At 32.4% G+C, this 25,681-nt stretch overlaps 2 protein-coding genes across 12 annotated transcripts; both read right to left on the reverse strand.

The window, feature by feature from the left end:
* Window positions 1–1,269: 1,269 nt before the first annotated feature.
* Window positions 1,270–25,099, reverse strand: LOC123708055 (protein FAM13A-like). Of its 11 annotated transcripts, XM_045658519.1 has the most exons (13): window positions 24,976–25,099; window positions 23,033–23,619; window positions 22,874–22,958; window positions 22,279–22,542; window positions 21,252–21,417; window positions 20,908–21,050; window positions 19,800–20,081; window positions 15,821–16,045; window positions 14,805–14,912; window positions 14,100–14,279; window positions 13,719–13,838; window positions 1,539–1,654; window positions 1,270–1,460 (listed from the first exon to the last, which is right to left on the reverse strand). In XM_045658519.1, exons 2-12 carry the CDS (start codon window positions 23,041–23,043, stop codon window positions 1,580–1,582), a joined length of 1,659 nt encoding a protein of 552 aa, XP_045514475.1. In that variant the 5' UTR covers window positions 23,044–23,619; window positions 24,976–25,099; the 3' UTR covers window positions 1,270–1,460; window positions 1,539–1,579. The 11 variants fall into 11 exon arrangements, with proteins under 11 accessions (XP_045514475.1, XP_045514482.1, XP_045514480.1 ...); XM_045658526.1 differs by having other exon boundaries at window positions 1,270–1,654; window positions 22,279–22,473; window positions 23,060–23,619; XM_045658524.1 differs by having other exon boundaries at window positions 1,270–1,654; window positions 23,060–23,619.
* LOC123708056 (27 kDa hemolymph protein-like) lies at window positions 2,997–8,840 on the reverse strand. The gene is made up of 7 exons (XM_045658530.1): window positions 8,734–8,840; window positions 8,379–8,488; window positions 7,910–8,022; window positions 6,999–7,162; window positions 5,666–5,787; window positions 3,905–4,039; window positions 2,997–3,345 (listed from the first exon to the last, which is right to left on the reverse strand). The coding sequence occupies exons 1-7, from the start codon at window positions 8,771–8,773 to the stop codon at window positions 3,337–3,339; spliced, it is 693 nt and encodes a 230-aa protein (XP_045514486.1). The 5' UTR covers window positions 8,774–8,840; the 3' UTR covers window positions 2,997–3,336.
* Window positions 25,100–25,681: the final 582 nt, after the last annotated feature.

A 25,681-nucleotide genomic window follows, 5' to 3' on the forward strand; every position in this document is an offset into this window, starting at 1 on the left:
TATATTTTGTCATGATCGATGCTTGATTTTTATACAAATATTCATTTATAGTATCTCTGTGTCTCGAAGTAAACTAAAACTCTATATAAAATAATATTGAAATTATACAAAGTGTTTGGTAAAATAAACTTGTCTAGGACAAGAAATCTAAGCTCAAATAATACGTATGAAAATGTAACCTCAAAAACCAACAAAAATCTGCGAAGAAAGAGCGATAACAACCCCTCCAAAACAGTGATTCTGATACAAGTATTTCATTTTCTAAACAGCTTCACAAATATATAGAAGAGCCCTTACCTTTTACCTCGGGAACTATGGAAAATAAGAAATGCGTGAAAAGTTTACCGGCGTTGTACAAATATGTGAACGGGCCTTGGCAGTAATGACTGTAAGTTGTCCAGATGATTTAACAAGCAACAACAGCTTGACCTTTCGTATTTACATTTATACGCCAACGCCATCAACTATTTTAATAGTTTTTACTCAACACTCACTCAACAGCCTCCACGTGGTTCCAAATATGGACACACTCATCATGCGAAGACGGTTCTGGTACCCTGGTAAATGTTTGAAAGAAAGAAAAAATCGCATATTTTGCTCACCCTGAAAATCGACCATTAGCGATGGAAAGCTTATGGAGGAGGATGGAGATGGAAAAGCATATAAGAGAACTTACAGCTAGAAGAATTCTAAAAGCGCGTAGTTCATCTACAACGGAGAAATTCTACATTGACCTAATAAACTGGTAAGAAACCAATTTTGTTCCAAGAGATCAAACGAATGACGGACTTATTCAGATAATAGAGAAAAAAGGTGACGAAAGGATGATGTTCATAAGGTGCATTGCCGTACACAAGCGGTCGAACGAAGTGTAAAGATAGTTAAAGAAGTTGCAATGTCGGCATGTGATAAAAAAACGTGATTCATACAAAACTTGCTTTAAGGAAAGTTGTGCCGAAATTTGATAGTAGGTAGTAGGCGGGTTTTTTTGTATAAAAATAAATAATTTTTTGATAACCCTTATGTGTATTTGATAAAGTTTTTAGTTTTTATCGTTAATATATGTCTTTCACTCAATATTCGTTGTTTTAAAATTGAATTTAAAGGAATTTCTAATCAATAACTATGCTATTTAGTAATACATGCTTTTCTCAAAGGTTGAAGATGCATGTTTCATCATTCGTTTTTTAGCTAAACCTACTTTTTATATTACAACATAATATTACTATTAGAATTTGTTTCATGAGCTTTTATTTTTTGTTATCAAAACGTCGATATTTACATTATTTAAATATTTTGAAGAGCATTCTGCTTATTAATGAGTGCGTTTAATAATTTAATACGCGCCTTTATTGCTGTATACGATTGATACTTTTCCTCTATTCCCTTCTTCTCATCTCTTTGTACTTTCCTGCTGATCTGCACCTCAAAGTTGAAGTCATATTCTTTTATTGTTCGACCTGAAAATTTGTATGCCTAAATTTGTCGTATCATTATCTTGTTATGTTTAGCAGGCTACTATTTAAGATACTAGACACCTTAGCTGTTTTCAGTGCTCGCGCCAGGTCTTCAAGCCTCGTCAGTTCTGCCTGACTTTGCTGAAGAAGTGGGGAAAGGCATCTCCTCCTTTATGTCTCCTCCTTTCAGTCGTTTCCTATAATTTTAATGTAACAAAATATATATGTTACACTGATAATATAAAGATTACAGATTTTTAAAATATTGGATCGATTTCAAAAATGATACAAAAATTTTGTATAAATACTAAATTACTGTATATAATTTTGACTAACATTGTATATATAATTATCAAAATATAACAAATATATATCAAAGCGGGAACCACCAGTTTTTAATATTAATATATTATATTCTGTAATGTTTTTATTTTCCCCAAATTGTCACTTTTTAACTCATTTGGTTTTTGAGCCAAAATTGTGATTGGTTCACCTTCCATTGATGTTTTTTTTTATAAATAACGTATTAATATTTTATGATGGTTAAGGTTCAAGGATTTGTTACTTTGGGTACAGTTCAATACACGTTATCAGTGCTATAACATTTTACGATAAATCTTCCTAAGATCTGATATGAACAGGTAAATAAACGGCATAGACTTATGTAATCAAAAGCAACATAACATTATTTAAGGCTTTTATATAACAGGGGGCAGGCAGAGGCTCGTCTGATGTTAAGTGCTAGCAACACTCTCTACGGCAAAAACTCGCGAGTGCCAGCCTTTAAAAAAACGTTTTAATAGAAAATTTTGTTTTTACAATCGCAATCGTTTTTTAACTGGCCTATTTATATTAATTTGATAAGTCAAGTTGACTTCATGACTATAACTCCAGTTTTGTCAGTTTTAAAGTAGCCATTTTCTAATTTACACCTCTTAGATACTCAATTTGAACCATACAGATTCGTGTTTCCGTTTATTTTGACGATACAAAGATAGCTTCTTAGGTTATCTATACTAAACTCTTCCATACAAAACGTTACTTTTCTATCATAAGAACTGTTCGATGTTATTTGTTGTTATGTATTGTACAGTCAATAATAATAAAATCATGTAAAACTGTGAATTTAACTAAAATCGAATTTAAGCTAGAAACTGGGATTGGTTTGAAGGCATACGATTGAAATATATTAATAAACGTCATGTCTCGCTCAGTTTGTCTTCATAATACTTACATATATAGAAATGAGTCTGGGTAAAGGTGGCATGGCATGCAGGACAAAATGGCGGCTGTTTTAGTGGCTTGTTGTTAGTAAATTAATTTGTTTAAGTACACATCATAGTGAACATAAATTGTACTAAAAATTGTAAAAAAATACACTTCCAACTACAAATTTTAGTTTTTATTTATTTAATTAAGTTCGCCACATCATATGTATAGTATATGTTACAAGCTATCTTTTCTAAAATACATGAGAACTATGCTTAGCATACATGTTACAATTTTACATTTAACTAGTAATTTCTCTCCATTAGATTAAAAAAAATTACTAGCAAAACAGCGGATTAGGCATCAGACAGGTACTTAAGAAGGTTTTTTTTGATTGATCACCCACATCCGAGTATGTTTTATCAATCATTTCCAGCCAGCAGCTAAGCCTGACGAATAATTGCCACAAAACCATGTGACTTTTTGTTACTTTTTTTCGTCCAGATGATTCCAGATTCTTCATAAAAACTTTTTGGTAAAATTCATCAAAACTTTTGATTGTAATACGTAGTGTCTATATCTTGAGTGGTTGTTAATCTTTGCACAAAGTTTTGTTACTATGTATGTGTATATTCACTATTTACAAGTTCATACGCTAACATAATGCTGCTTATTCCTCCTGAAATTGAAATAAGAAATAATATTAATTTTACTTGTAATTTGATTTCTTTTACACGTAAGTGATAACTTATTCAATTATTCATAAAGTAATAATATAAATAATAAATTTAATAGCGTGAGGCCCCTGCCTTTGTCATAATGTGTATGTCATTATTATGGTGGTAAAAGTAGCCGCCTTGTTCATAAAAAATCGAAATCACATTAATTGTACAATTTTATGTAAATTATATTTAGTTTTGTCCAATTGTGCCATAAAAGACACGAGTCCTTCATGTAAAACACTACAATAATTATTATAGTATTAGTATCCAGTAATCCCTAGTACAAAGTAAACGATGTGTCCTCCCTATAACGCGGAGATTTATTATGATTTGTCAAGTCCGTAGTTTAGTCATATTTAGTTTTGCGTATCTTTGCACCTGTTTGAATTGTGCTGTTAATCAGGTTTTCCGAAAATACTCCTACAACGCAATTATCTATAACGCGGTCCGGGCGTACCGCGTAATAGGGGGATTACTATATATACTGATTATATTGTACGTAAATAAATAACTTACAGATTTCTTGCATGGTGTGCTGTTTTTGACGTATTTGAAGAGAGACTCCGCCATGTTGCTGGGCGTGGGGGAGGAGCAGTTCTCTAAAGCATTCACAGTACATGAGGCCATGGCTGTAAGTCTATTACAGAAGGACTGAAAAAAATACGATTACATTAAAACAATTCTTATGATTTTTTTAGTCCTGCAAATATGATGCAGCTGTGCATGTGTGCTAAATTTTGTAATAGTAATATTTTTTTTTTTCTAGTTTTGTGGTACTGAAATATTTTTGTGGTACAATCTAAACTTCGTACATTCTGTCACACACAGTGTCTTACATAATTAAATATTAATTTGGTAGAATTCTAAATAGTCATTACGTTATCAATTATATCATCATAGTCAATTATTATATTATAGTATCACTATATCATTACATTAGTAAAATATATTCAAAACCTTATCAAATTAATATTAATTATAATGCTTCACTTTATTTGAACTAGTGAATTAGTGTTAGTGTACTTTAATATTAAGTGCTAAACAGTGAATGTAAAAATGAAAACACAAGAACAGAGTGTCTTCTATTTAATAGAGACTATAAGTAGCGTTATTGGACACTTACTTATGATAACAACCCTTTTTAGTAAATTAGGCTAGATCGTAATGTTCCATGATGTCGTAGTAAAGACATGTGTATATAAATAAAAAAAATGCTTCACTCAAATAATCATTACTCCAAAAATACATTTCCAGAAGTTAGACAGAAAGTAAAAGTCATAACGAAAGTTATGTAACCTGAAACTAGTTCATCATAATCATCGCACACTTGAAGGCAAAATTAGCCCTTTACTTTTCCACACACTCATAAATTGTAATATAACATTCTTGTTTCAGATAATGTACGAAAAGGTCGAAACGACTTATATTGAATTGTCAATTAGATTTAAGAACCCTTAAGAGTAAGCCAAGTTATTGTTTTAACGTCACAACCCCATTACCCCTAATTTTATGCAAGTTATAAGCTCATATAAGCTCATTACAAAGTGTTTCATTTAACTTATCCCTTGCCACGAGGAACAAAGTCATAAAGCACTGATACGACTGTTTTAATGTTTTCTCATTTTTGACTTCCTTGGGTTACCTAATTTTACCTTCTCTGAAACAGATCGCAACAACCATAAAGATAGCTTTAGTTGATATTGTGATTCTACCAAATAATCATGAAAAGTTAATGCACTAGTTTAAAAACTAATTAAGTGTGGTAATATAAGATCGCTGTTTGACCAAAGTCCGAAATAATATTTATTATTACGTTCCTATCTTTTGTCGAAATATGCCGTTGTAATTTGCGGTTACTGTGTCGCCTGCAATTATGTTTAAACAGTGAAACAATAGAAAACGCTTTTGCTCTTCAGTCATGACAACTGTATATCTAATGTAGTTAGTTAGTTACCCTGTTTTATTTTTCCTACACAATATAGATTTTACTTTTACGACTTTGTTCCCAGGGGCAAGCGTTATATTTGAACACATCTACAATAACCACCATCGAACTTAACTCGAGATGATTCTTTTTGTTTAAATTAATATAGGTTAGGGAACAGTCCAAGTGATTGATGTCACTTGGACACAGTTTATGGTGTGTGATAACCATTACTTCAGTTGACAAGTACTTGAATTTTTTATTAATATTATTAAATTTAAAGTGTATTTGACCGTCTTCTTTTGGTGATTATATATAATCTATGCGGTATTTTTATATAAGTTTATACATACATCAATGGACATATGTCTGACTTTTTCTTCGGCATCAACATCCTTGCGAAGGTTCTCCACGCAAGTTACGATTTCTTTTTCTTTTTCGTTGAAACAGCTGACTCCATCCTCAGCAATGAATACTGAAATATATTTGAATGTTGGTATAAAAAAATATCCAGGATACTTGTTTTATTCTAGACCCACACTAGGGACATACCTGTGTAAACAGTAAATAGTAAAACAAAATATTTTTTTTAATAAAAAATATATAAAACTTTATTTGCGTAGAATTTTGAGTTTTAGTTCAAGCTTCCATATGATCATTAACTATTTTCTATTTATATGTATTTTAATAAACTTCTTGAACATATATAAACAGGTACAACGTATACTGTAATTGTACACATATGAACCAAAAAGAGAATTAAAAAGGATTTTGATGACAAACTATCATATTACGTAGTATAAATATATAATGTATGTGTATAATAACAATCAGTAAATCGATTGCCATATGTTAGCTAGCTCAATGTTCAAGTTGTCTTGTCATCACATATTTAGCTTAACTCTTTGAACCCCTAGAGTATAAATCTAGGTTAAGCATGTCATTGAAAATAGGATGCGAATTAGACCCTTACTCGTATGGTAACGGAAAATATAGCAAAATTATCTAATGATTCTTATATATTACTTATACGCATATAATAAAAATTATATACATTGGAAGTGTGACATAAAATATTCTAGGGCCACTAATTGTATGGCACATACTTTCCCGAAAACTATCACTGCTTCCGAAAACAACAATTTCGCTGTTTTCTCTTCTCAGTGGGTTTATATTTGAAGAATCATCAAAAAGTCTATAATCTTATTACGGATCTGCTATCATGTTTACATAAAATTATTGATTTTACTATCTGTCAAATTGTTGATTGATTTCTTTATAAAGTGTGTATGTTTCCTAATAAATAAAAAATAGACAGTACTAATTGTATAACAATTATCTCTAGTATGAATAAAAATAAATCGCAAGATATGTTGCTGAACGCAAGACCGCTGGACAAATTCGAGAATTTTTAAATTTACTCCTTGAGCTAAAAATCCTAAAAAATATTATATTATATATTTAGTTTCTATTCCGTAATGCAAACAGTCTCTACAGCATAGCAAAATGTTCCATATACCAGTATACTTAAGGGCTAGGCTAAGTGAAGAAAACATATTAAAGTGAATCGAATGTCGCGAACGCAGCTTTTATATAAAATATTTTGATTAAACTTTGGCTTAGATATACTGTTTATAGATACAATGGGTATTTTTGATTAAAAGGTTTTATGTAAAGACTACTTACAAGCAATTCTCTCTCCGTCATTGTGGCATATGAAGTTCAGGAAACGGTCAGTAGCATTTATATCAGAACCATAATGACCGCGAACATCGGCGCTCAAGCATGGGTAGACTCCGTCGAACAAACCAGTCATGCAGGATTTGAATGCAGGCTTCTTGTCACAGTATCTGGATATAAATCATAACTAATAGAACATTATAAGAAATAAAGTCGTTGTATGCCCTCGACCCAGCGAGGTGTATATAATAAAAATATGTTAGTCGAACACACATGAGTACTGTAAATCGTACCTGGGTTGACGGGATGCTCTAAATAGTGTAATAGTATAAAATTATCTTATGTATACGAAATAAATTGACGCTAATTAATTAAATACTAAGAAAAACACTTTTTGAACGGATTAAAACCATGTATTATTATTAAAAACTTATAATTAACTTCGGGGCAATAAATACAGATAAAACAACTTTCTCTGCAGCTGTGATACTTTTGACATTTAACACCTTTTGTCTTCAGTCACCGTGACCACGCACGCTAAAAATCACGTGAAACGTCGGAAAAAATTTAAAATTATGTAAATAATTATAAGTTTTTAATAATAATACATAGCTTCAATCCGTTCAAAAAGTGTTTTTCTTAATGTGTAAAAGCTATTTTAACAAAAGACAATACTATGTGCAACAGTACGGACTGGATAATTAAATACTAATTATGCTATGCTGAAGAAAGTGCCTGAGTCTGGCTATACTCTCAGGGAGTAAGTCCGAAGATTACGGTAAATGCCACGCTTATAAAACTAAGAAAGCACATTTATTTAGTTTATCAATTTCAATACCAACAAATACGAAACAATTAAAGTTTGGTACGGTAGGTATTACTTTAGTTAATTTCGTTAAATTTAAAAAGTAGCTCACTTCTTGAAGACCTCATCAACGGCTCCTTGGGGTCTGGCTGCTTCGATTTCGCTTTTCACTGTGTCAGGGTCGATCTGAGCCTTGATGCAATCCACAAAAGTGTCTAAAGCAGCCTGTAATAACAAAAAAATAATAATTATCATATGACATATAATTGAAAGAAATTTTACACGAATGCAGCATGTTATTAGTTACATCTTTCATGTCCGTCCTCGACTGGTGCAGTAGTTTGATAGTTGTTTATTTGCTTTAAAATATCTGCCAGCAGACACAAATAATAAAATAAATAAATCAGTGCCGCTAACGTTTTAGTTTCATGATAATTTCCATCTAAATTGGCAAGTAGATGTTCAGCTTCCTGTGCTTTACAGGAACACGAATAATAGAAAATTAAATAAACATATTAAAATTCATTTAACTATAACATATTAATTAATTCACTGCATGGGTTATGTCTGCCTGAACTAACCTGAGCCTGAGGAGCCTTGTCTTCTGCGCCATTTTTTATGCAGGTTTTTTTAAATGCATCTTTGAACCGGTTGCGGTCCTCTTCGTTAAAGGTGTGGCGTCCGAAAACGGCTGAAATTTTAATACCCAACTTGTAACATTAAATGGTTCATTCATCACATAGACCATATCGTAAGAATTAACAAATATAAAAAAATATATGTTTAATTTTCTAATAAAAATTCCTGTTGTTAAATGCCTTACATAATATTATATAATACTAATTTATTTATACTGACGTGGGCCAAATTATAAATATTTCTTACTTTACTACTTCTTATTAATAAAAATGAAACCAATACAAAAGGTCAACTTACCCACAGCCAAACAAGCAACGATCAACAGTTTCATAAACATTTTGTGGTGGTCAAATCACAAACACTGATGCAAAGAAACGAATGACCACACATTTATATTATCCGTTATCATGACGTCACCTGGACCCTATTCTGGTATCACTATAATATCACTCGGAAATACATTAATTACCTGATAACATGTAATAACTTCTTGAAAATACTGTCTTTTTGAGGTCCTTTATGAGCCTGTCTGATAGTTTTAAAAAATTATCTTCTAATAAAACTTATAGGTCTGAGCCTAAGATTTTTGGGCGTCCGTTTCGTGATCATGTTTTTTTAACAGGCAATCTGGGTCTGACACACGCCGGCGACGTTTTTTGGGTATACGTGTAAGTGTTAGCGCACATTGAAAGTGTATTGTTGTATACCGGGATTCGAACCGTGTCACGGAAGAGAGTCGCATAGGCACTAGGCCAACACGGCTCTTGAATGTTATGTAGTATATTGAAATATAATAATAGTAACAATTAAATAATGCAGGTTTGGTGTATGGGAAATTCTCAATGACAAACTCTTCAGTGATTTAATTAAACTAATGTGTACTGGTACAGTCATATTTGTAATATAGTATCGGTATATTTTGGGTAAATTAAAATTAAAAATAGTGTAATAGTAAATAGACCCTAAGAAGCCAATTCGACCGGTAACAATGCCGAGATAACGGAACATGTGCTAAGATAACGTAATCTAGTCGTAAGACGTCTGACCATGACCCCTGAACAACTTGGTTTGCGAACACATTATGAGTAAATGGGTCTTAAAACATATGTGTGATATTATTATTAATCAGGTAACTCTGTAATGTAATTGTCTGTTATCTTTAGAAGCGAACGGTTTCAAATGTGAATAGAATTATTATTAAAATTATTATTACGATAAAATAGTGGATGAAAAGTTGTATAATGTTGTATTGTGTTTTATGAATGCTAAGGTGTTTTAAATAACATTGCTAAGCAGAAACTTTGTAAAATCATGGGAAACAAAAGAAAGTGATAATACATAGTAAAATATAACAGAACATTGTTAAATCATCCTTTATTTAAAACGTCCAATAATATTAATATAGTAAAGACGCTAATTGTCACGATAACATTACGTAAGATCAATTTGAATACAACTGTTTTTTGATTGGTTGTACATAAGTTACTTCAATGTAAGAAACGATCTTTCAGAAGTATAATTATCTGCATTTAGCCAAAATGTCTACACACTACTCCTATATTGTGTTATTAATAAAGATGTTTACTTAATCTACGTTTTAGAAAAATCGGTTCTTACAGTTACAAATATAAGCATTTACTCTACATCTTATTCATAGTACAAAACTTCTTAGCAAACCTTCAAAAGGCCATGAACAGTGGCTACTGAACTCCATGTATAATTTATCGTCGGGTTTCCATTAAATCTTTATATTTTGTCATGATCGATGCTTGATTTTTATACAAATATTCATTTATATTTAGTATCTCTGTGTCTCGAAGTGAACTAATACTCTATATAAAATAATATTCAAGTTATACAAGGTGTTTGTTGAAATAAATTTGTGTCTAGGACAAGAAACACGTTATAAAATCTAAATAAAACTACTACACTTGTCATACAAGGGATTTTATAATAAATCACAGCTAATCACTTATTTCTAAGCTCAAATAATACGCAGGAAAATGTTACCTCTGTGAGGTAATTGTAAATGAATGTTAGAAAGGAATTATATACATATTTAAGAAACAAGTCCTCGCCCTAAATAACACGATTGGTTATTGCTGGTTTCGTTGCAGGCGTGTAGATCAGCTACGAAATCTCGTAGCATTTTGTTGAAAGTATGCTACGGTAAAGTTTTTTCTCCCATTATTATGATGAAGTATTAATCGTTATTTCTTTCGTTATAAAACGTTGGCATTGTAACGACATCAGCAAATATTTTCATGTTTTCAACCTATTAACGTGGACGCCGAAGCTATTTTTCCAAAATATGTTGTTGACTTATTGCATTATTTAGTCTTATTTTCAGAAAGATATTCAAAATATCATTTTAGACACATTGTTCAATATGGCGCCGTCGTTTCATGGTGAATATATAAAAGAATTAAGCTATAAAATAACAAATAAGTAAACAAATAACTAGGTATATACTTTGTTATTTAATTTATTACATTTTGCTATCATTAGATGTTTGCTAGATATATAATGTTAAGGTCATAGTGTTGTGTGTCATTATCAGTATAGTGGGTTATCAAAAATTCATATCGGTAAACTCTGATCTCTATTTGGCAATAACTTTTTCTTATTACATCGTGTTAGATATAAAATATAACAAACTTAAAAAATACTTTTTGAACATAAGTTTCAAGTTACAGTTTGATATGGTAACATTTAAACAATTAAACGATTGTATAGCCATAATTTATTTTATAACGCTTTATTTCGAATGAAAATGGAACATATAGTCTATGATCGCCCTGAACCAGTGCCCTTTTGACTAACTCGAAATTAAAAAATGCGAAATCTATAAAGTATAGTTCATAGAACTTTCTTTATAAAGTTTAATTTCAACAGTGTTTATGTAAAGTTATATTGTATACGTCCGGTTAAAGATTTACGTAAATAAATGGCCACTTCCTACGTTTTATTCTTTGTTGTAATCAATATATATATATATATATAAATAAAAATGAATCGCAAAATATGTGGCTATGCGTGAAACTCAAACACTGCTGGGCCAATTCGAGTATTTTTTTTAAACCCTTCTTTAAGTTTTTATTTAGTTTAATTTAGTAGTAGTGTTCAAGCGTGTAGCATATCAAAAAATAGCTTTTGTAATGTAACTACTAAAAAGATACGCTAAAATCATATAAAGGCGAAACGAAGTTCGCGGGGATGAATAGTTCCAAATAATGTCGTCAAATTTTTAAAAAATATTTCTATCTACGAAAATTTAAAAGTCCGGTTAAGTTACTTTCCAAGATTTGTATTGACGTAAAACTGAGCTGATAAGAACTGCGCACATCCCATACGAGTTGTTTGTCAGTTTTACAATTTTAATATACTCTTTCGGCCTAATTATAATACGTGGACTAAAGATACCGTAGCCATAGTAACAGCCACTTAAGTTCACGTTTTATAAGGCCGTTTAACTATAACATTATTAAATCGTGGCCTTTTCTAATATTTACCTAAACATCAGGTTAAAATCGCGCGCATTTTTCATTGCTTAGAAATATATATAATAATTCTTTTTTATTGTTAAATTTCTTTAATAGGGGAATATTTTCCATGAATCACTTTTATATAGCGAAAAACAAATTATAACAGATTCTATATTTTAGACCTAAAGATATAGAAAACATACTAAAATTACATAATTTAATAAAAAAATATAAGCCACGCCTCGTACTCGCAATTTATTAGATAGAATTCATGTTTGTATTTATGTAATTTCCTTTATTTTAAGAATTTATTTTTATTTGTTACCTCTCCGTCGTAAATATGGACCTTAAAGGTGTTTTTTCATTGACAATTTATTTGTATACAAAAATTGGTTGCTATTTATTTGAGGTCTTATCTTATTCTTCACACTCCTTAGAATGAAGGTGACGTTAGTTTTTATTATCTATGGTATAAGGTAGCATGAAGTAGATAGTCTGTGTTACCATATCACTAAGGGTTTTTAGAATATTAATTGTACAAACAAAAATTGTAGTATAGATTAATTTACTATTTGGACTGCGTAGTTATATTATGTTATAAAATAATATTTAAGTTAATCATAACAGTACAACCTCGTCGATTAAGACAATTTCATAGGGACTCTATAAACGCACATGAAAAACGTTTCAGAACTGATAAAATAGCGTTTTATGGGGGAAAACATCTTAAGCTGGTTTTACAGAAAGGCAATATCAATATATAATATCAATCACATCTTAGTTAGTTAAAGCATGACTAGAGTTAGTAAGATCTATTCATAGATTTGTAAGATTAAAAAATTGGTAGAATTTTCACCCTTATGACAGCAGTGAGTATTAATTTCTAGAAATTAAGTGTCGTCGCTTGATTGCAAAATCGATTCAGTAAAATTATAGGCGAATTAAAGAACTGTATGATGAAATAATCTATCAAGTTTTCGGGCTACACATGTTACATACAATTTACATAAACAAATGTAATAATTTGTATAAAATAAGAATTTTTAAGCTAAGATCAAATGGTATTTACCCTACTCCTATTTCATAGAAGCTTATTGTTAGGCTTGAAAACTAAAATTTACAAGCTATTTATTTCATATGTACTTATTTACAAAGTAAGAATTGATAAATAAAACATTATAATTACAATAAAATACGATATTTTGTCGTGTGGCATATAATATACAAATATATTTAAATACCTTAAATTTACTTTAAGATATTGAGTTCTGGTTGTTTTATTGTAATGTTAGAAGCATAATTAATGTGAAAAATAAGTATTTGTTAAAACCTAAGTAAATACTGTCTTTGTAACCTGAAAAGTTTGTCTGCTTAACGCTTGATTATATATATACATGCTTCAAAGATCTCCATTGGAACACAAACACAAAACTCTTTTCTTACAGAGATGACATTTATGGCCATTTGTATCAAAGTATTTCCTATTATGGCATGGCATGGCACGTTAGGCAGAGGTGACAATTGACACGTGTTATTTATAGCCACTTGATTTGATTCTACTGAAACTTTGACAGATAAGACGATTACAAATTAATTTGAATTTCTTACAGATCTATTGGCAATAGACTATCAGTGTTTAGGAAATGATATTGACAATTTTCTATTGAATCTTCAATAATGATTATATTTATAAGGAGAATAGAATTGTTGCTATCAAAACGACGATATTTACATTATTTAAATATTTTGAAGAGCTTTCTGCTTATTTATGAGTGCGTTTAATAATTTAATACGCGCCTTTATTGCTTTATACCGTTGATACTCTTCCTCTCTTCCCTTCTTGTCATCTCTTTGCACTTTCCTGCTGTTCTGCACCTCAAAGTTGAACTCATATTCTTTTATTGTTCGACGTAGGACCTGAAAATTTATATGCAAAATTTGACGCTTCATCATCATGTCATGTTTAGCAGGGTACTGTTTAAGATTCAAGACACTGTTTTCAGAGCACACAAAGGAAGCCCAAAGAAATATTTTATGCTTATGCTTGGCTCCTAAAGTTGTGGTGCTGTATTAGAGCCCGTATAGGATCCTCAGTAAATGGTCCATTCCAATATTTTTTATCACTAACCAGCAGATTCTATTAGCGAGTTCAATCAAACAAATCAGTTAAAAACTTACGCATTTCTGCATTTTAGCTTCACTTAGAGCTCGCGCCAGGTCTTCAAGCCCGAGAAAATGGAGTCCCTCATTGGAGGGAGTCTCCTCACTCGTGGCTGACTTCGCTGAAGAAGTGGAAGAAGGCATCTCCTCCATTATGTCACGACTGGGGGGTGACTGAAGGGGAGTTTCAGTTGTTTCCTATAATTTCAATACATGTATTTAAGAACAAATCCATGATCGATCAATCACGATTTTGGCTTAAAACCCAAATGTAATAAAATATAAATTTATAATTTTGGGAAAATAAAATCATGATAAAAAAAGCTTTAATACATAATATAATATATTAATATAAAATAATGGCGTCTTCCCGTTTTGTAGTTCTGGGTATTTTTTGTAAATTAATATAGGCCGGCAATACAGTTGCGAGCCTTCTGGCAATGTGAGTGACCACGGGCGGCGGTATCACTTAACATCAGATGAGCCTCCTATTTCATAAAAAACAACAGGATAGTAACAATTATATACAGTTAAATAGTATTTATACACAAATGTAGCAACTGCACTTCGTTATAATTAAATATGCATTACATTTGTTACGTTTGAGGACTCACTGTAAAATATTAGTGTGATGGTGACAAAACTTTTTATCTCCGTCCATTAGTTTTTGAAATCGTTACAAATATGAATGAAATCTTTATACTATTAGTGTAAAATGTATACCTGTGAAGAATCAGATGGTTTCTCCTGAGAATCACTGGAACTGTCAACGCTCGTGAACAGCATTGTTTCATGTTCATGAATTGTCGCTAATTCACCATTTGTTCCCATCTGAAAGAATTTAACAGTTTTATTAGTGTATGGCAACTAAAATCCTAATATAATTCATTAATACCATAAATTTCTAGCGATTTACATCCCTGAGATCGTAGGTTCGAACCCCGGCTGTACACCAATGGACTTTCTTTCCATGTGTACATTTAACATTCGCTCGTACGGTGATGGAAAACATCGTGAGGAAACCGGCTTGCCTTAGACCCAAAAACGTCGACGGCGTGCGTCAGGCACAGAAGGCTGATCACCTACTTGCCTATTAGATTAACAAATAATCATGATCATGAAACAGATACAGAAATCTGAGGCCCAGACCTAAAAAGGTTGTAGCGGCATTGATTTTTTTTTAATGTTTGAAGTGACTTCTTTATCGCTGTTGGTAAAAAAAACCGTCACATTTTTCGGTTACGCGTCACATTTTTCCGTTACGTGCCACCTTTTTCTTGTCCCTAGTACGGTTGACTCGAAGAGATTCGAAGTCATTTATAACAAAGATACATAATAACGATAACAATGATAGTAATAATTCAATTACAATTAATGAAATTCTGTAATAATCTTAGTAATAATAAGGTAAAATGAAATAATTGTATTATTTGTATTCATGTCTATGATAATAAAAGCCTTTTATTTAACGTTATCTAATTTAACTTTATTTAATAATTTTTTGTAAAGTTGCATATACTAGATGATTTTTGTAAAAATAAGGTCCTAAGGAAGTTTCACTTCTTACGTGTGTACACGCACACAGTTTTTTATTGAATAAATCATTGCTAAACCTATTTACCTGCCTGGAAAACAATGCTTATAGCGGTAAGGTCGCCCGCTCGGTATCGGTGACCGCTATGTTTATTTGAACTGTGTATCTGCAATTAAGTGTTAAAAAACTAATATACCCAACTTACATTATCAGATCTAGTTTGCAAGTTCCGTTTGACAGCTCTGTATCGTTCATATAAATGTCTGGCGGCTCCGCGTTCCGCAGTGTTCGCTGCCGGCCTGCCTCTTGCCGCCTCTAGACGTAACAAGGCTCTTTGAACACACGCCTTTTCTGCTGCAAGCTGGGCTGACGTCCAAGACGACTCGGGTATGGCTGCTCTACCCGCTGCTTGGCGACAGCCTTCGATCCACTAGAATTGATCAAAATAAATAATATATCAGTAACGCTACAACCTTTTTAGATCTGGTCTTCAGATATCTGCATCTGTTTCATAATCATTTGTTAATCTAATAGACAAGTAGATGATAGGCCTCCGACACGTCTGCGATTTTGTCTAGGGCCAGCCAGTTTCCTCACGATGTTTTCCTTCAACGTTCGAGTGACTGTAAAATGCGCACATATAAAGATGACTCATTGGTGGCAGGGGATCGAACCTGCGACCTCAGGGATGAAAGACGCACGCTGCACACTGCTCTGTAAATTGTTAAACGTTTACACCAGTTCTACAAAGGAGTTACTATAGATAAAAATTATATTCTTAGTTTAATTAAATTTATTTTATTATTAGTAATCTTACGGCTAACATATATATTATAAAACAAAAACTTAAACAGTATAGAAATCCAGAACAGATTACATAGAAAAACAATATACTATATATGAAACAGAAAACAAGTAACTTGTACATACTAAAGAAAACTGAAATTTAACATTTGAAACAAAAAATAATACTGAACATTTCAAATTATTGCTTAAACAAAGTCATGCCTCTTCAAATATTTCCTCATATCCTCTTTGGTGTGGTGGAAAATATCAATATCCTTATAATCATGAGTCATAATTAGATAATATCCGAAACATTGGCGAATTCACTTATTCACTCTCCACGTGTATTTTATCGTGGTACATTAATGGGGTTAAAGTTAAAGTTTTTAAAGTTTGCGCCCTATTCCTTTAACCGAAGAGTAAACAGCAGCAATCTTAGCGGAAACAATTCGCTATCACCCTTCTAGGTGTCTACGTACTGATTGTATTGATTCAAGATGTTGCTACATTCTTATTCAAATGTGTAATACTTGCGTAATCATGCTAAAGATCCATTTTTATACTTATAAATTTTAGACATTTTAAATTAGAAACAATTCTAGCTTTAATTCGATTATCAAATACACACAAAATAAAATAATAAAAAGCTTTATTTTTTGTAAAATTGGCAGATTAATCACACTAGTGTACAAACGTAAAAAGTGAAACTTCATTATGACCTTATTTTTCGAAAAATGATTACTTAATGATATGCTATTTTACAGAAATTGGTTAAATAAGATAAAGTTTAACAAAAGGCTTTTATTATCATAGACATCAATACAAATAATACAATTATTTCATTTTACCTTAATATTAGTAAGATTATTACAGAATTTCATTAATTGTAATAGAATTGTTACTATAATTGTTATCGTTATTATATATTTTTGTTATTAATGGCTTCGAATCTCTTCTAATTAACCGTGGTAGGAACAAGAAAAATGAAACGCGTAACCGAAAAATGTGACGGTAATTTTTTTCCAACGCCGGTAAAGAAGTTTCACTTCAAAAAAAATGGCGCGTAACGAAAATAATGTGACACGCAACCGAAAAATGTGACGGTGTTTTTTTTCCAACGCCGATAAAAAAGTTTCACTTCAAAAATAGAAAACTAGTTGTTTTAAAAACAAAGTTAAGTTTCGTCTACATTTTTGAGTTGTGCTTGGCCTTAGATTTCTATATCTGGTGTTGAATAGGCAAGAAAATGATCAGCGTTCTGTGCCTGATCATCAATTTTTGGGTCAAACCATGCCAGGTTTCCTCGCTATGTTTACCTATAGCGAGTGTTAAACAACCCTGTTAAACTCCCACAGAAAGAAAAATACATAGCTGTGAATCAAATGCACAATTTTTTCACTGCGTAATAATTCTGATAAATTAAAACAAACTATAAATATTATAAATAACAGTCTACTGTCTCATAAATAAATAACTAATATATACCACAGTGATGTAGATGGTCCGAAATTACTTCACCGCAAAGTTGGCGTCTTGCCATCATTTGAGCAAGTTGAAATTATTATGTACGTACATGCATTGTGCAAGAAACATCTTGACCTATCCTACATTTATTTATAGTTTAAAATTAGTACAATATAAGGCGATAATATAGTAAACGGAACTATTTTTAATGTATCTTTCACTCTTTTATAACTTTATATCTCTGTAAAATAAATAAAGGAATAAATTGCGTCTGAATTTGTTGCGGAAATCGCGTTCTATATATGTCAAGGTGACTTTAATGAAAGGCAATAATATGCTTGTTGGCATAAGTTAGAATTAACCTTCAAACAAAACATTGCTGTGCCAAAACGTGATTTTAATGTTAAACTGAATGACGCTTGAATGTTAAGCTTTCGTATAGTATAACAACAATAAGACCTATGAATTTAAAACAAACATAAATACTTTAAATTCATTGTATGATTTGTTTGTGAGTTATAACCAGCTACACCTCAGACGAGAGCTTGCTTTGTTGGTATATTTATTTAGGATAGTTACGGGTCGGATTATAATCTAGATATAATGAATAGACTGGGTCTACGGATATCAAGCAAGAACCTGAGGCGGAAGTCTCAACTTTTCGATACACCGCGCGCACATTCCAACTTGGCTAGCGAAGCGCCATTCACACGAGCAATACATTTAATAAATTGAATGTCTCTTGAGGTAGTCCTATTGGTTGTACATTGGCTGAGTTCTCAAGAATTGCTTGCTATATCATTGGTTATAATATTAGGTTGAGAAAAAGGTATTTTCGCATTGTGAACTTGTAATAAAATCTCTTTGGGTATTCTATTTATATCTGGCTGGTTTTGGTATCATTAAAAGTTAAAATTTTAATGAAGCTAATTCCAAATTCAAATTGGGAAAATGTGTGATTTTTATTTATTTTTCATACTGACAAGATGAATGAATCTAATGAAGGAATTTGATACATTTTAAAATTTTATTACATAAAAGTTATTATAGAATAAATATGTGAAAATAAAAAATAGTTTTACAATTATTATTATTTTAAGGCACAGTCTGAGTTTAGCTTTTATCGTTCCCTTCCATTTATATAATAGGTTTAAATAGAATTACGAATTATAATTATTATTATTGTAAGATTGTAGACAATTCTTATAACTTAACCCTACTGTTTTTACTTTTTTCTAAAGAAAGTATACAAATCGTAGAATATACTGATGGCATTAAAAAAAGGAGATACATTTTTATAGTTGTAATAAAAGCGTATTTATTATTTCATTATAACATTGTTGTTATAAAGAATATATATTGATCTTTTAGTATTTATGTCACTGTGCAGTAAATGTAAAATTAGAAGCATAATGTATTTTTCCTTTTGATGACGTTCATAAGTGTACATTGTGGTACCTATATGAATAAATGATTTTTTACTTTTGCCTTGACTTTTAGGCAGGTATATTATTTAGACAAAATAATCTTGTCTTGGAAATGATTTATATAAGGTCCTCAAACAAGGTCCTAATAATTTTCTCGTAACGCAATTGACTGAATAACATTGTTTTATAATATGACAAAATACTAATTAACGTTTGATTCGATATATCTCAGTTAAAGAATATTTTCACGTATTTTAATTTTCGACGTCAGCCGAGAGTAAAAAATCAGAAGCGCAACCCCTTGTCCTCTTGGCCTCAGAGTTCTGTTGGTACCTATTTTGTGATCGTTTATACTAGAGGCCTATGCTTAAGTGCGTCTTAAATACTCATATATAATGAAAAGTCCATTGCCGGGGTTAGAACCTACAACCCTACGACACAAGTCTCTAAGCCAACACTGCTCATAAATCCATTTAACAAAAAATAAATTGCTTGCACAAAACTTACCTCTTCAATGTCCCTAACAATATCCCCCATTGGCTTATCGCTTCTTAGCGCTGCATCCAGCTTCTCATCTCTTTCCTTTTGCAATTTAGCTGCTTGAACTTTCAGCGCGTACTCTACGGGGTCCGATTTGATGCAGCGCTTTTCTGCTTGCAGGCGTCTAAGCGACTCCAACATTCGATTGTATTGAACATCGGTCATTCGTTCGCCGGGAGATATTGCGCGTCCATTTTGTGTTTCGAAGTCGTTTTCGTATTTGAAAATTGTCTTTTTTAGAACGGTGATCTAAAAAAATCATTTTACCAATTTATAAGTATAACGTAAGCGTTTTCGTGTTGGATCTTACACATAGTTACGTTAGAGACAGCTTTATCTAATTGACAAGTAAAAACCATGTGTTCACTTTCTGTATATATTAATAACTTTTATAATAATAATAAAAACTGTTTATATTATTACTATTATATAAGAAAAAGGGTTGTGACAAAATTTATATACTTCTAGCCCCTACACGTAGGGCGTCCCTGTGTTGTAGGTAACTAGATGACAATTATTCCGTTGTACATGGTACAAGTTTCAAGCAGTTTAAAAAAATTGTGATTTTTAGTGTTACACTTATGTCTTATAAGACATTAAGTATGAGTGAATGTTTGAGTGTGTGAATGGACATGTATTTGAAACTGTAGCTGAGAGATATTACCATCATGATCAGTTTGTGGAACCTCAAAGTCATGCCAAGATACGTAGTAAGGCCTCTGTAGATTCGTAGTACAATATATAGGGATATAAAATAGAATTGTTCCTAACACAGTTTTATTATTTTTATTACAGATATTAGCTTGGCCGGAGCGTGTGCATTAAATATTTCACTATAATCAAAATATATATACAACCAGTCTCCCAACGCCCACTTAACTGTAATCTTATTGTTTGTTGCAAATGTTATATGGGACAAAATAACGAGATTTTTATTATTATTATTATTACCATGTAAATATTTGTGCTATAAAGATTTATGCAGGCATTTACCATAGACTACCGACACTATATTCAACATTTAATCATTAACTATAATGAAAACGGTATTCATGTATAATTAGAAGCACAATACCTTTTTGTTAATCTTCTCAAGCCGTCTGTCAGGGCTCGCTTGCGTGCGACGAGGTGGGACACTGCGTTCGTCACGCCTACTAAACCCAGGTTCCTCACAATAGTAAGTCTGCGTTTGGGATGCTGGTAGGATTTCTTCATACACTTTAAAGACGTTATAACATATTACAAGTAACTATTTATTAAAATGTTCAAAATACTTAATTACTCTTAATCAGATATTTGAATAATCGAAACAAAACCTAACAAAGCTTGTAAAAGTTTAGGTTAGAAGATTACCGAGCTTTCCTTTGGAATTTGCTGTTTAATTACATAACTTTCGATATATCCAATCCGTGTACATACATTCTGGTTTCTGTTGGACAACGTATTCGAAATGTGGGGGTGTTTCGCTTCGTGTGTCGTCTGGACGATCATTTTCCTTGGGCTGTCGCGGGAGACGGGGTGCGCGGCGTCTTTTGCCGAACTGTGGTCTACGTGCGCGAGACAACCTCTCTGCACGGCGTTCGGACTGAAAGTGAACGAATGATTTTTAATAGCCATTTGTTTTATATACCATACAGATCGTCTCCTTTTAGCTTCTTGTATTTTATAAGAAGGAGTGTTCAAGTTTTACGTAACGATTTTGGGGTTCGTCTAACTTTTAGGTATAAAGAGGCACTGGGTGGTCACGAAACGTTTTACTATTGGGTTCAGAAAATGTTACGGTGCGTTTCATGGTGGGGGTTTCAAGGACCTCCAAAAACTGCGTGACGTAATACTTGAACGCTCCCAGAGGCATATAAATTTTATTTTCAATACAATAACATCCACGTTTATCTGCCAACCCAACCTAGGTAGCGGAAAGTAAACAAGATCTTTATAAAATCAATAAGTAATAAAATATTACTTATGTGGTTGTTAATATTGTTCCATTATAACAAAAGTTCTTGAGGATATACACTAATATGCTAAAAGACGGTAGCTAATTCCTAATGTCCCTGTTAACTACTTCAAAATAAGGACAGTCCGCGCAAATAATGTATACGGGGACGAAACAATCTCATTTATTGTTCCACGCGTTAATTGTTTTGTCACCCGAAAATTACAAAAAATGTCTAAAAATAGCTTGAAAAGGGATGTGATTAGGGATTCATAAATTTAAGATAGATATAATATTATGTAAGGTATAAAACGACTTTATTTTTCACTGCTAGTTGTTACGTTTTCAATTTATTTTATGGATTCATTTATTTGTTAGAAATTTAAAATTTGTACTGTAGCCTTTCAGCCATCAAGGTCAAACCATGAAGAAAAAATAATAAAAAAATAAAAAGCATTATAAGTAACTTAATCAAAATAGAACTATGCGCTGACGGACATTATACTATACCTCGAGTCGATTGTAATCATGTAGAGGTGGTGGCGGCGGCGGAGGTGGAAGCCGCTCTTCGCTGTGTGGTCTTCTTTCTTTGCGCTCGTGAGCACAACCAGAGTCCCGGCGCTCACGTCGCTTGCGGGCTTCTCTTTCACACTCGGGGGCAGCCATATCCTCCCTCTCTCTCCCCTCGTGATCCTGTTCACAGCACTGCGCACGCCACCCGTTTGATATTACAATGCGACGGTCGCTCGAACGATCGGATGCTTGGCCGAAACCCTACATATGTGGATGTTGGTGTTAGTGATTCGTGACAAGCTTGACACAGTATGCTTTATGTAATGAGATGTTCTGTGGCATGAAAGTTACGTGTATAGCAATGTCGTAGTACATAATCGTGTATTCAGTTGTCTGGCCTAAAGCGCGTTCTAAGTGTACTAAGCTAACTTCCACAACGCGAATTTATAAAGGTTAATGGAAAATTACTCAATCTAAAATAACTCCAATAACCTGCTTTAGCCAAAGCGAATATAAAGCTTTAACCTAAATGTTGATCAAAGATGTCGTGTAAAAACTACTAATACAAACAATACCCCAGCCTACTTAGTACCTGAATTTCCAAAAGTACCATCTTGCTAAGTCTACCCTCGAAACTAAATCCCCAATTTCCAAAAGTAACCGGTCGAAATGTGTTTCTGAAACATGATACCCAAAACTAATGTATATTGTATGACGTGTATCGGCACTGTATGAAGCCAATTGAGATTACCTAGTTCCCATGCATTGTTATACTTACAATGCAGTATCTGGCAGCGCCTACTATGGAGTTGAGAATTCTGGAAATGTTGTCCCGGTTTCGACTTGCCACGACTCTTAAGCCCGGACGCGGGCCAGCCGTATGATCCACAACCAATCACTAAACAACCGGCCTATGATTTATCCTTTAATGTAAAACAAAATGAAAGAAACAAAACGAAACGGTAGCACGGAAACGAACGCCGTTTTGACGGGTATACTATTTACTAATACAGACTATACTGTCAAACAAAACAGTCTATTTGATAATTTCACAACTCTGCCTCGTCATATCTCGGTCCCGACACATACTGGTACGACTCTTGCAGTCGATAAAGTTCGCACGGTCTCAACAATCTACGGCTGCTTCAAGAAGTGCGTTGAGACAAGCCTGTAATTTAGCATTGATAGTTCCGGAGGGTTGTGAAGAGCCTTCTAGCTCCTAAAGGCTCAAGAAAATCGCTTTGGACATTCTTGATGTACGATTGTGGCTTCTAGTATACGGTTTTCAATTCTCATCTACGGTGGTGGACATCGTGGTACTCTTTTCACTTATGGAATCTGAAACAACATATATTATAGGATGTGGTTGAATGGAATGTTTTGTAATGATTCAATATGTATGTTGACAAAACAATTGCCACATTGAGGCAGTTTTTGCCGCGCACCATCACTATGTGGAACCAGTTGCCCACCGAAGTATTTCCAAACTAATGCGACTTAGGGTCCTTCGATAAAAAAAAACAATTCTTAAAAGGTCGACAACGCACTGCAGCGGTATCACTTAACATCAGATGAACTTCCTACCCGTTTGCCTACTGTTACAATAAAAAAACTATAATAAATAAATAAAGTAATTTAAAATAGCTTAGATATAATTTTTTGAAAGAATACTTCAATAATCTTTACCAATCAACGACAGTTTTTACGAAAATAAAAAAAAACACGGAGCAATAGACAACCATAGAAAGTCTGACATAAATAACTGTCAACATTGCCCGTTGACAATTATTTCAGAATTCTACATAAATGATGCAATAGTATGCATAAGTCATTCATTACATTTTTAAATAACATTTCCATTTTATTATGGATAAAAGAAAACCCATAGAATTTCTAATAAGCCATTTATGTGGCCTATAGATAATTATTGTCTTTGTGTCCAGTATTGTGACAATAGTTTTTCTGTATATGGCATATGAAAATAAAAATATCATATAATTCCTTATATTAAATAATTAACTATAGAAATATATTACACTTAACGGACATGGAGAATTAGGACCTTTTTAATAAGTCTAAACATGATGTATTTTTGAAGGTCTTGTGGTACCTTATATAAATTATATATTTTTGTTATATTTGTTAATTTGATCAAAGACGTATATAACTTTAAAGCCAGGCTAATAATAAGGTATATTGCGTAAATATTGAAGAAACTAATAATAATCTGTTATGTAAACAGGGTGAAGATGCATTTGACCCGATTTCACTGAGTTCGCTGATCGCTGTGGGCGTGTCTTTAGCGGAAAATCTCATACCAGAGAAACCTCTAATATGATTAAACCTAATATATATGTGGTTAAATAAACGAATAATTAATACATGATTATTGTTTTTATAAATAAATAATTTTCAATAAATTAGCGACATGAATTAAGTAAATTATCTTTATTACCACATTACTTTGAATTGCCTTTTGTGTGTGTGTTGTAACCTTATGCAACACTAATATACACAATTGAGTATTACAATGTGAATGAATTGAAAACCTTCACAATTCGTTCATTCGACACCCTTGAAATTAGGCGGAAAAAGATCAAAGACTACAGAGAAGGACGGAAAATGTCCTTGAGAATTAAAAAGCGAGACTATACAGTATACACACTTATAGCACGAGATTAAATGACAACTTACCGGTTGAAACAGTTGTTTTAAAAGAAAATTGTAAAAGAAAACAAGGAAATGTAACACTATGGCGTCGCAGAGAAAATGGCGGCGAAAATGACTGCTCTCTAGCGCCAAACGAGACACACTGAAATGTTGGGCGGGCTGCGTCGTTGTCGTAGTGTCGTACTGACAGAGGGAAATATCGATAAAAATGCATTCTTGAAGGTTGCATGTTCTTGCATGTTGTATTGTGATGTTTTAACTCGTTGTGAAACGCGTACTTTGTTTATGAAGTAACACGATATAGGGGATAAATATTATCAAATGTATCGCTAATATTTGGAATTTGGTTTTTGACATAAGCATATTCTGTTACAGTGCTGCCATGAATCTTTAAAAAATATTATTATTATACTAGTTCTTAGGAAACACTTTTAGTTACAATATTTTAAAAAGATTTATTTCCAACACACAAATATACAGTATTTACAATATTATTAACATACATACTATACTAATACCTGCAGAAGTGTACCGTTATGCTGCCAGCATTTCTTCGCCGTATTGCGATACTTATTCGTTGAATGAGGAGAGCAACGGCTCTGGCATCACTATGTAGTACCGATGCCATTTTAAATCTTTAATTAGCGCCTGTACACTTGAACCCTACGGCCCAAAAGTCTCTACTCCAAAGCGAACAATATCGAAGTTGGAGGAAAGACTCTAATATTTC

The sequence above is a fragment of the Pieris brassicae genome, chromosome 4 (assembly GCF_905147105.1).
Source record: "Pieris brassicae chromosome 4, ilPieBrab1.1, whole genome shotgun sequence".
Taxonomy (NCBI): Eukaryota; Metazoa; Arthropoda; class Insecta; order Lepidoptera; family Pieridae; genus Pieris; species Pieris brassicae.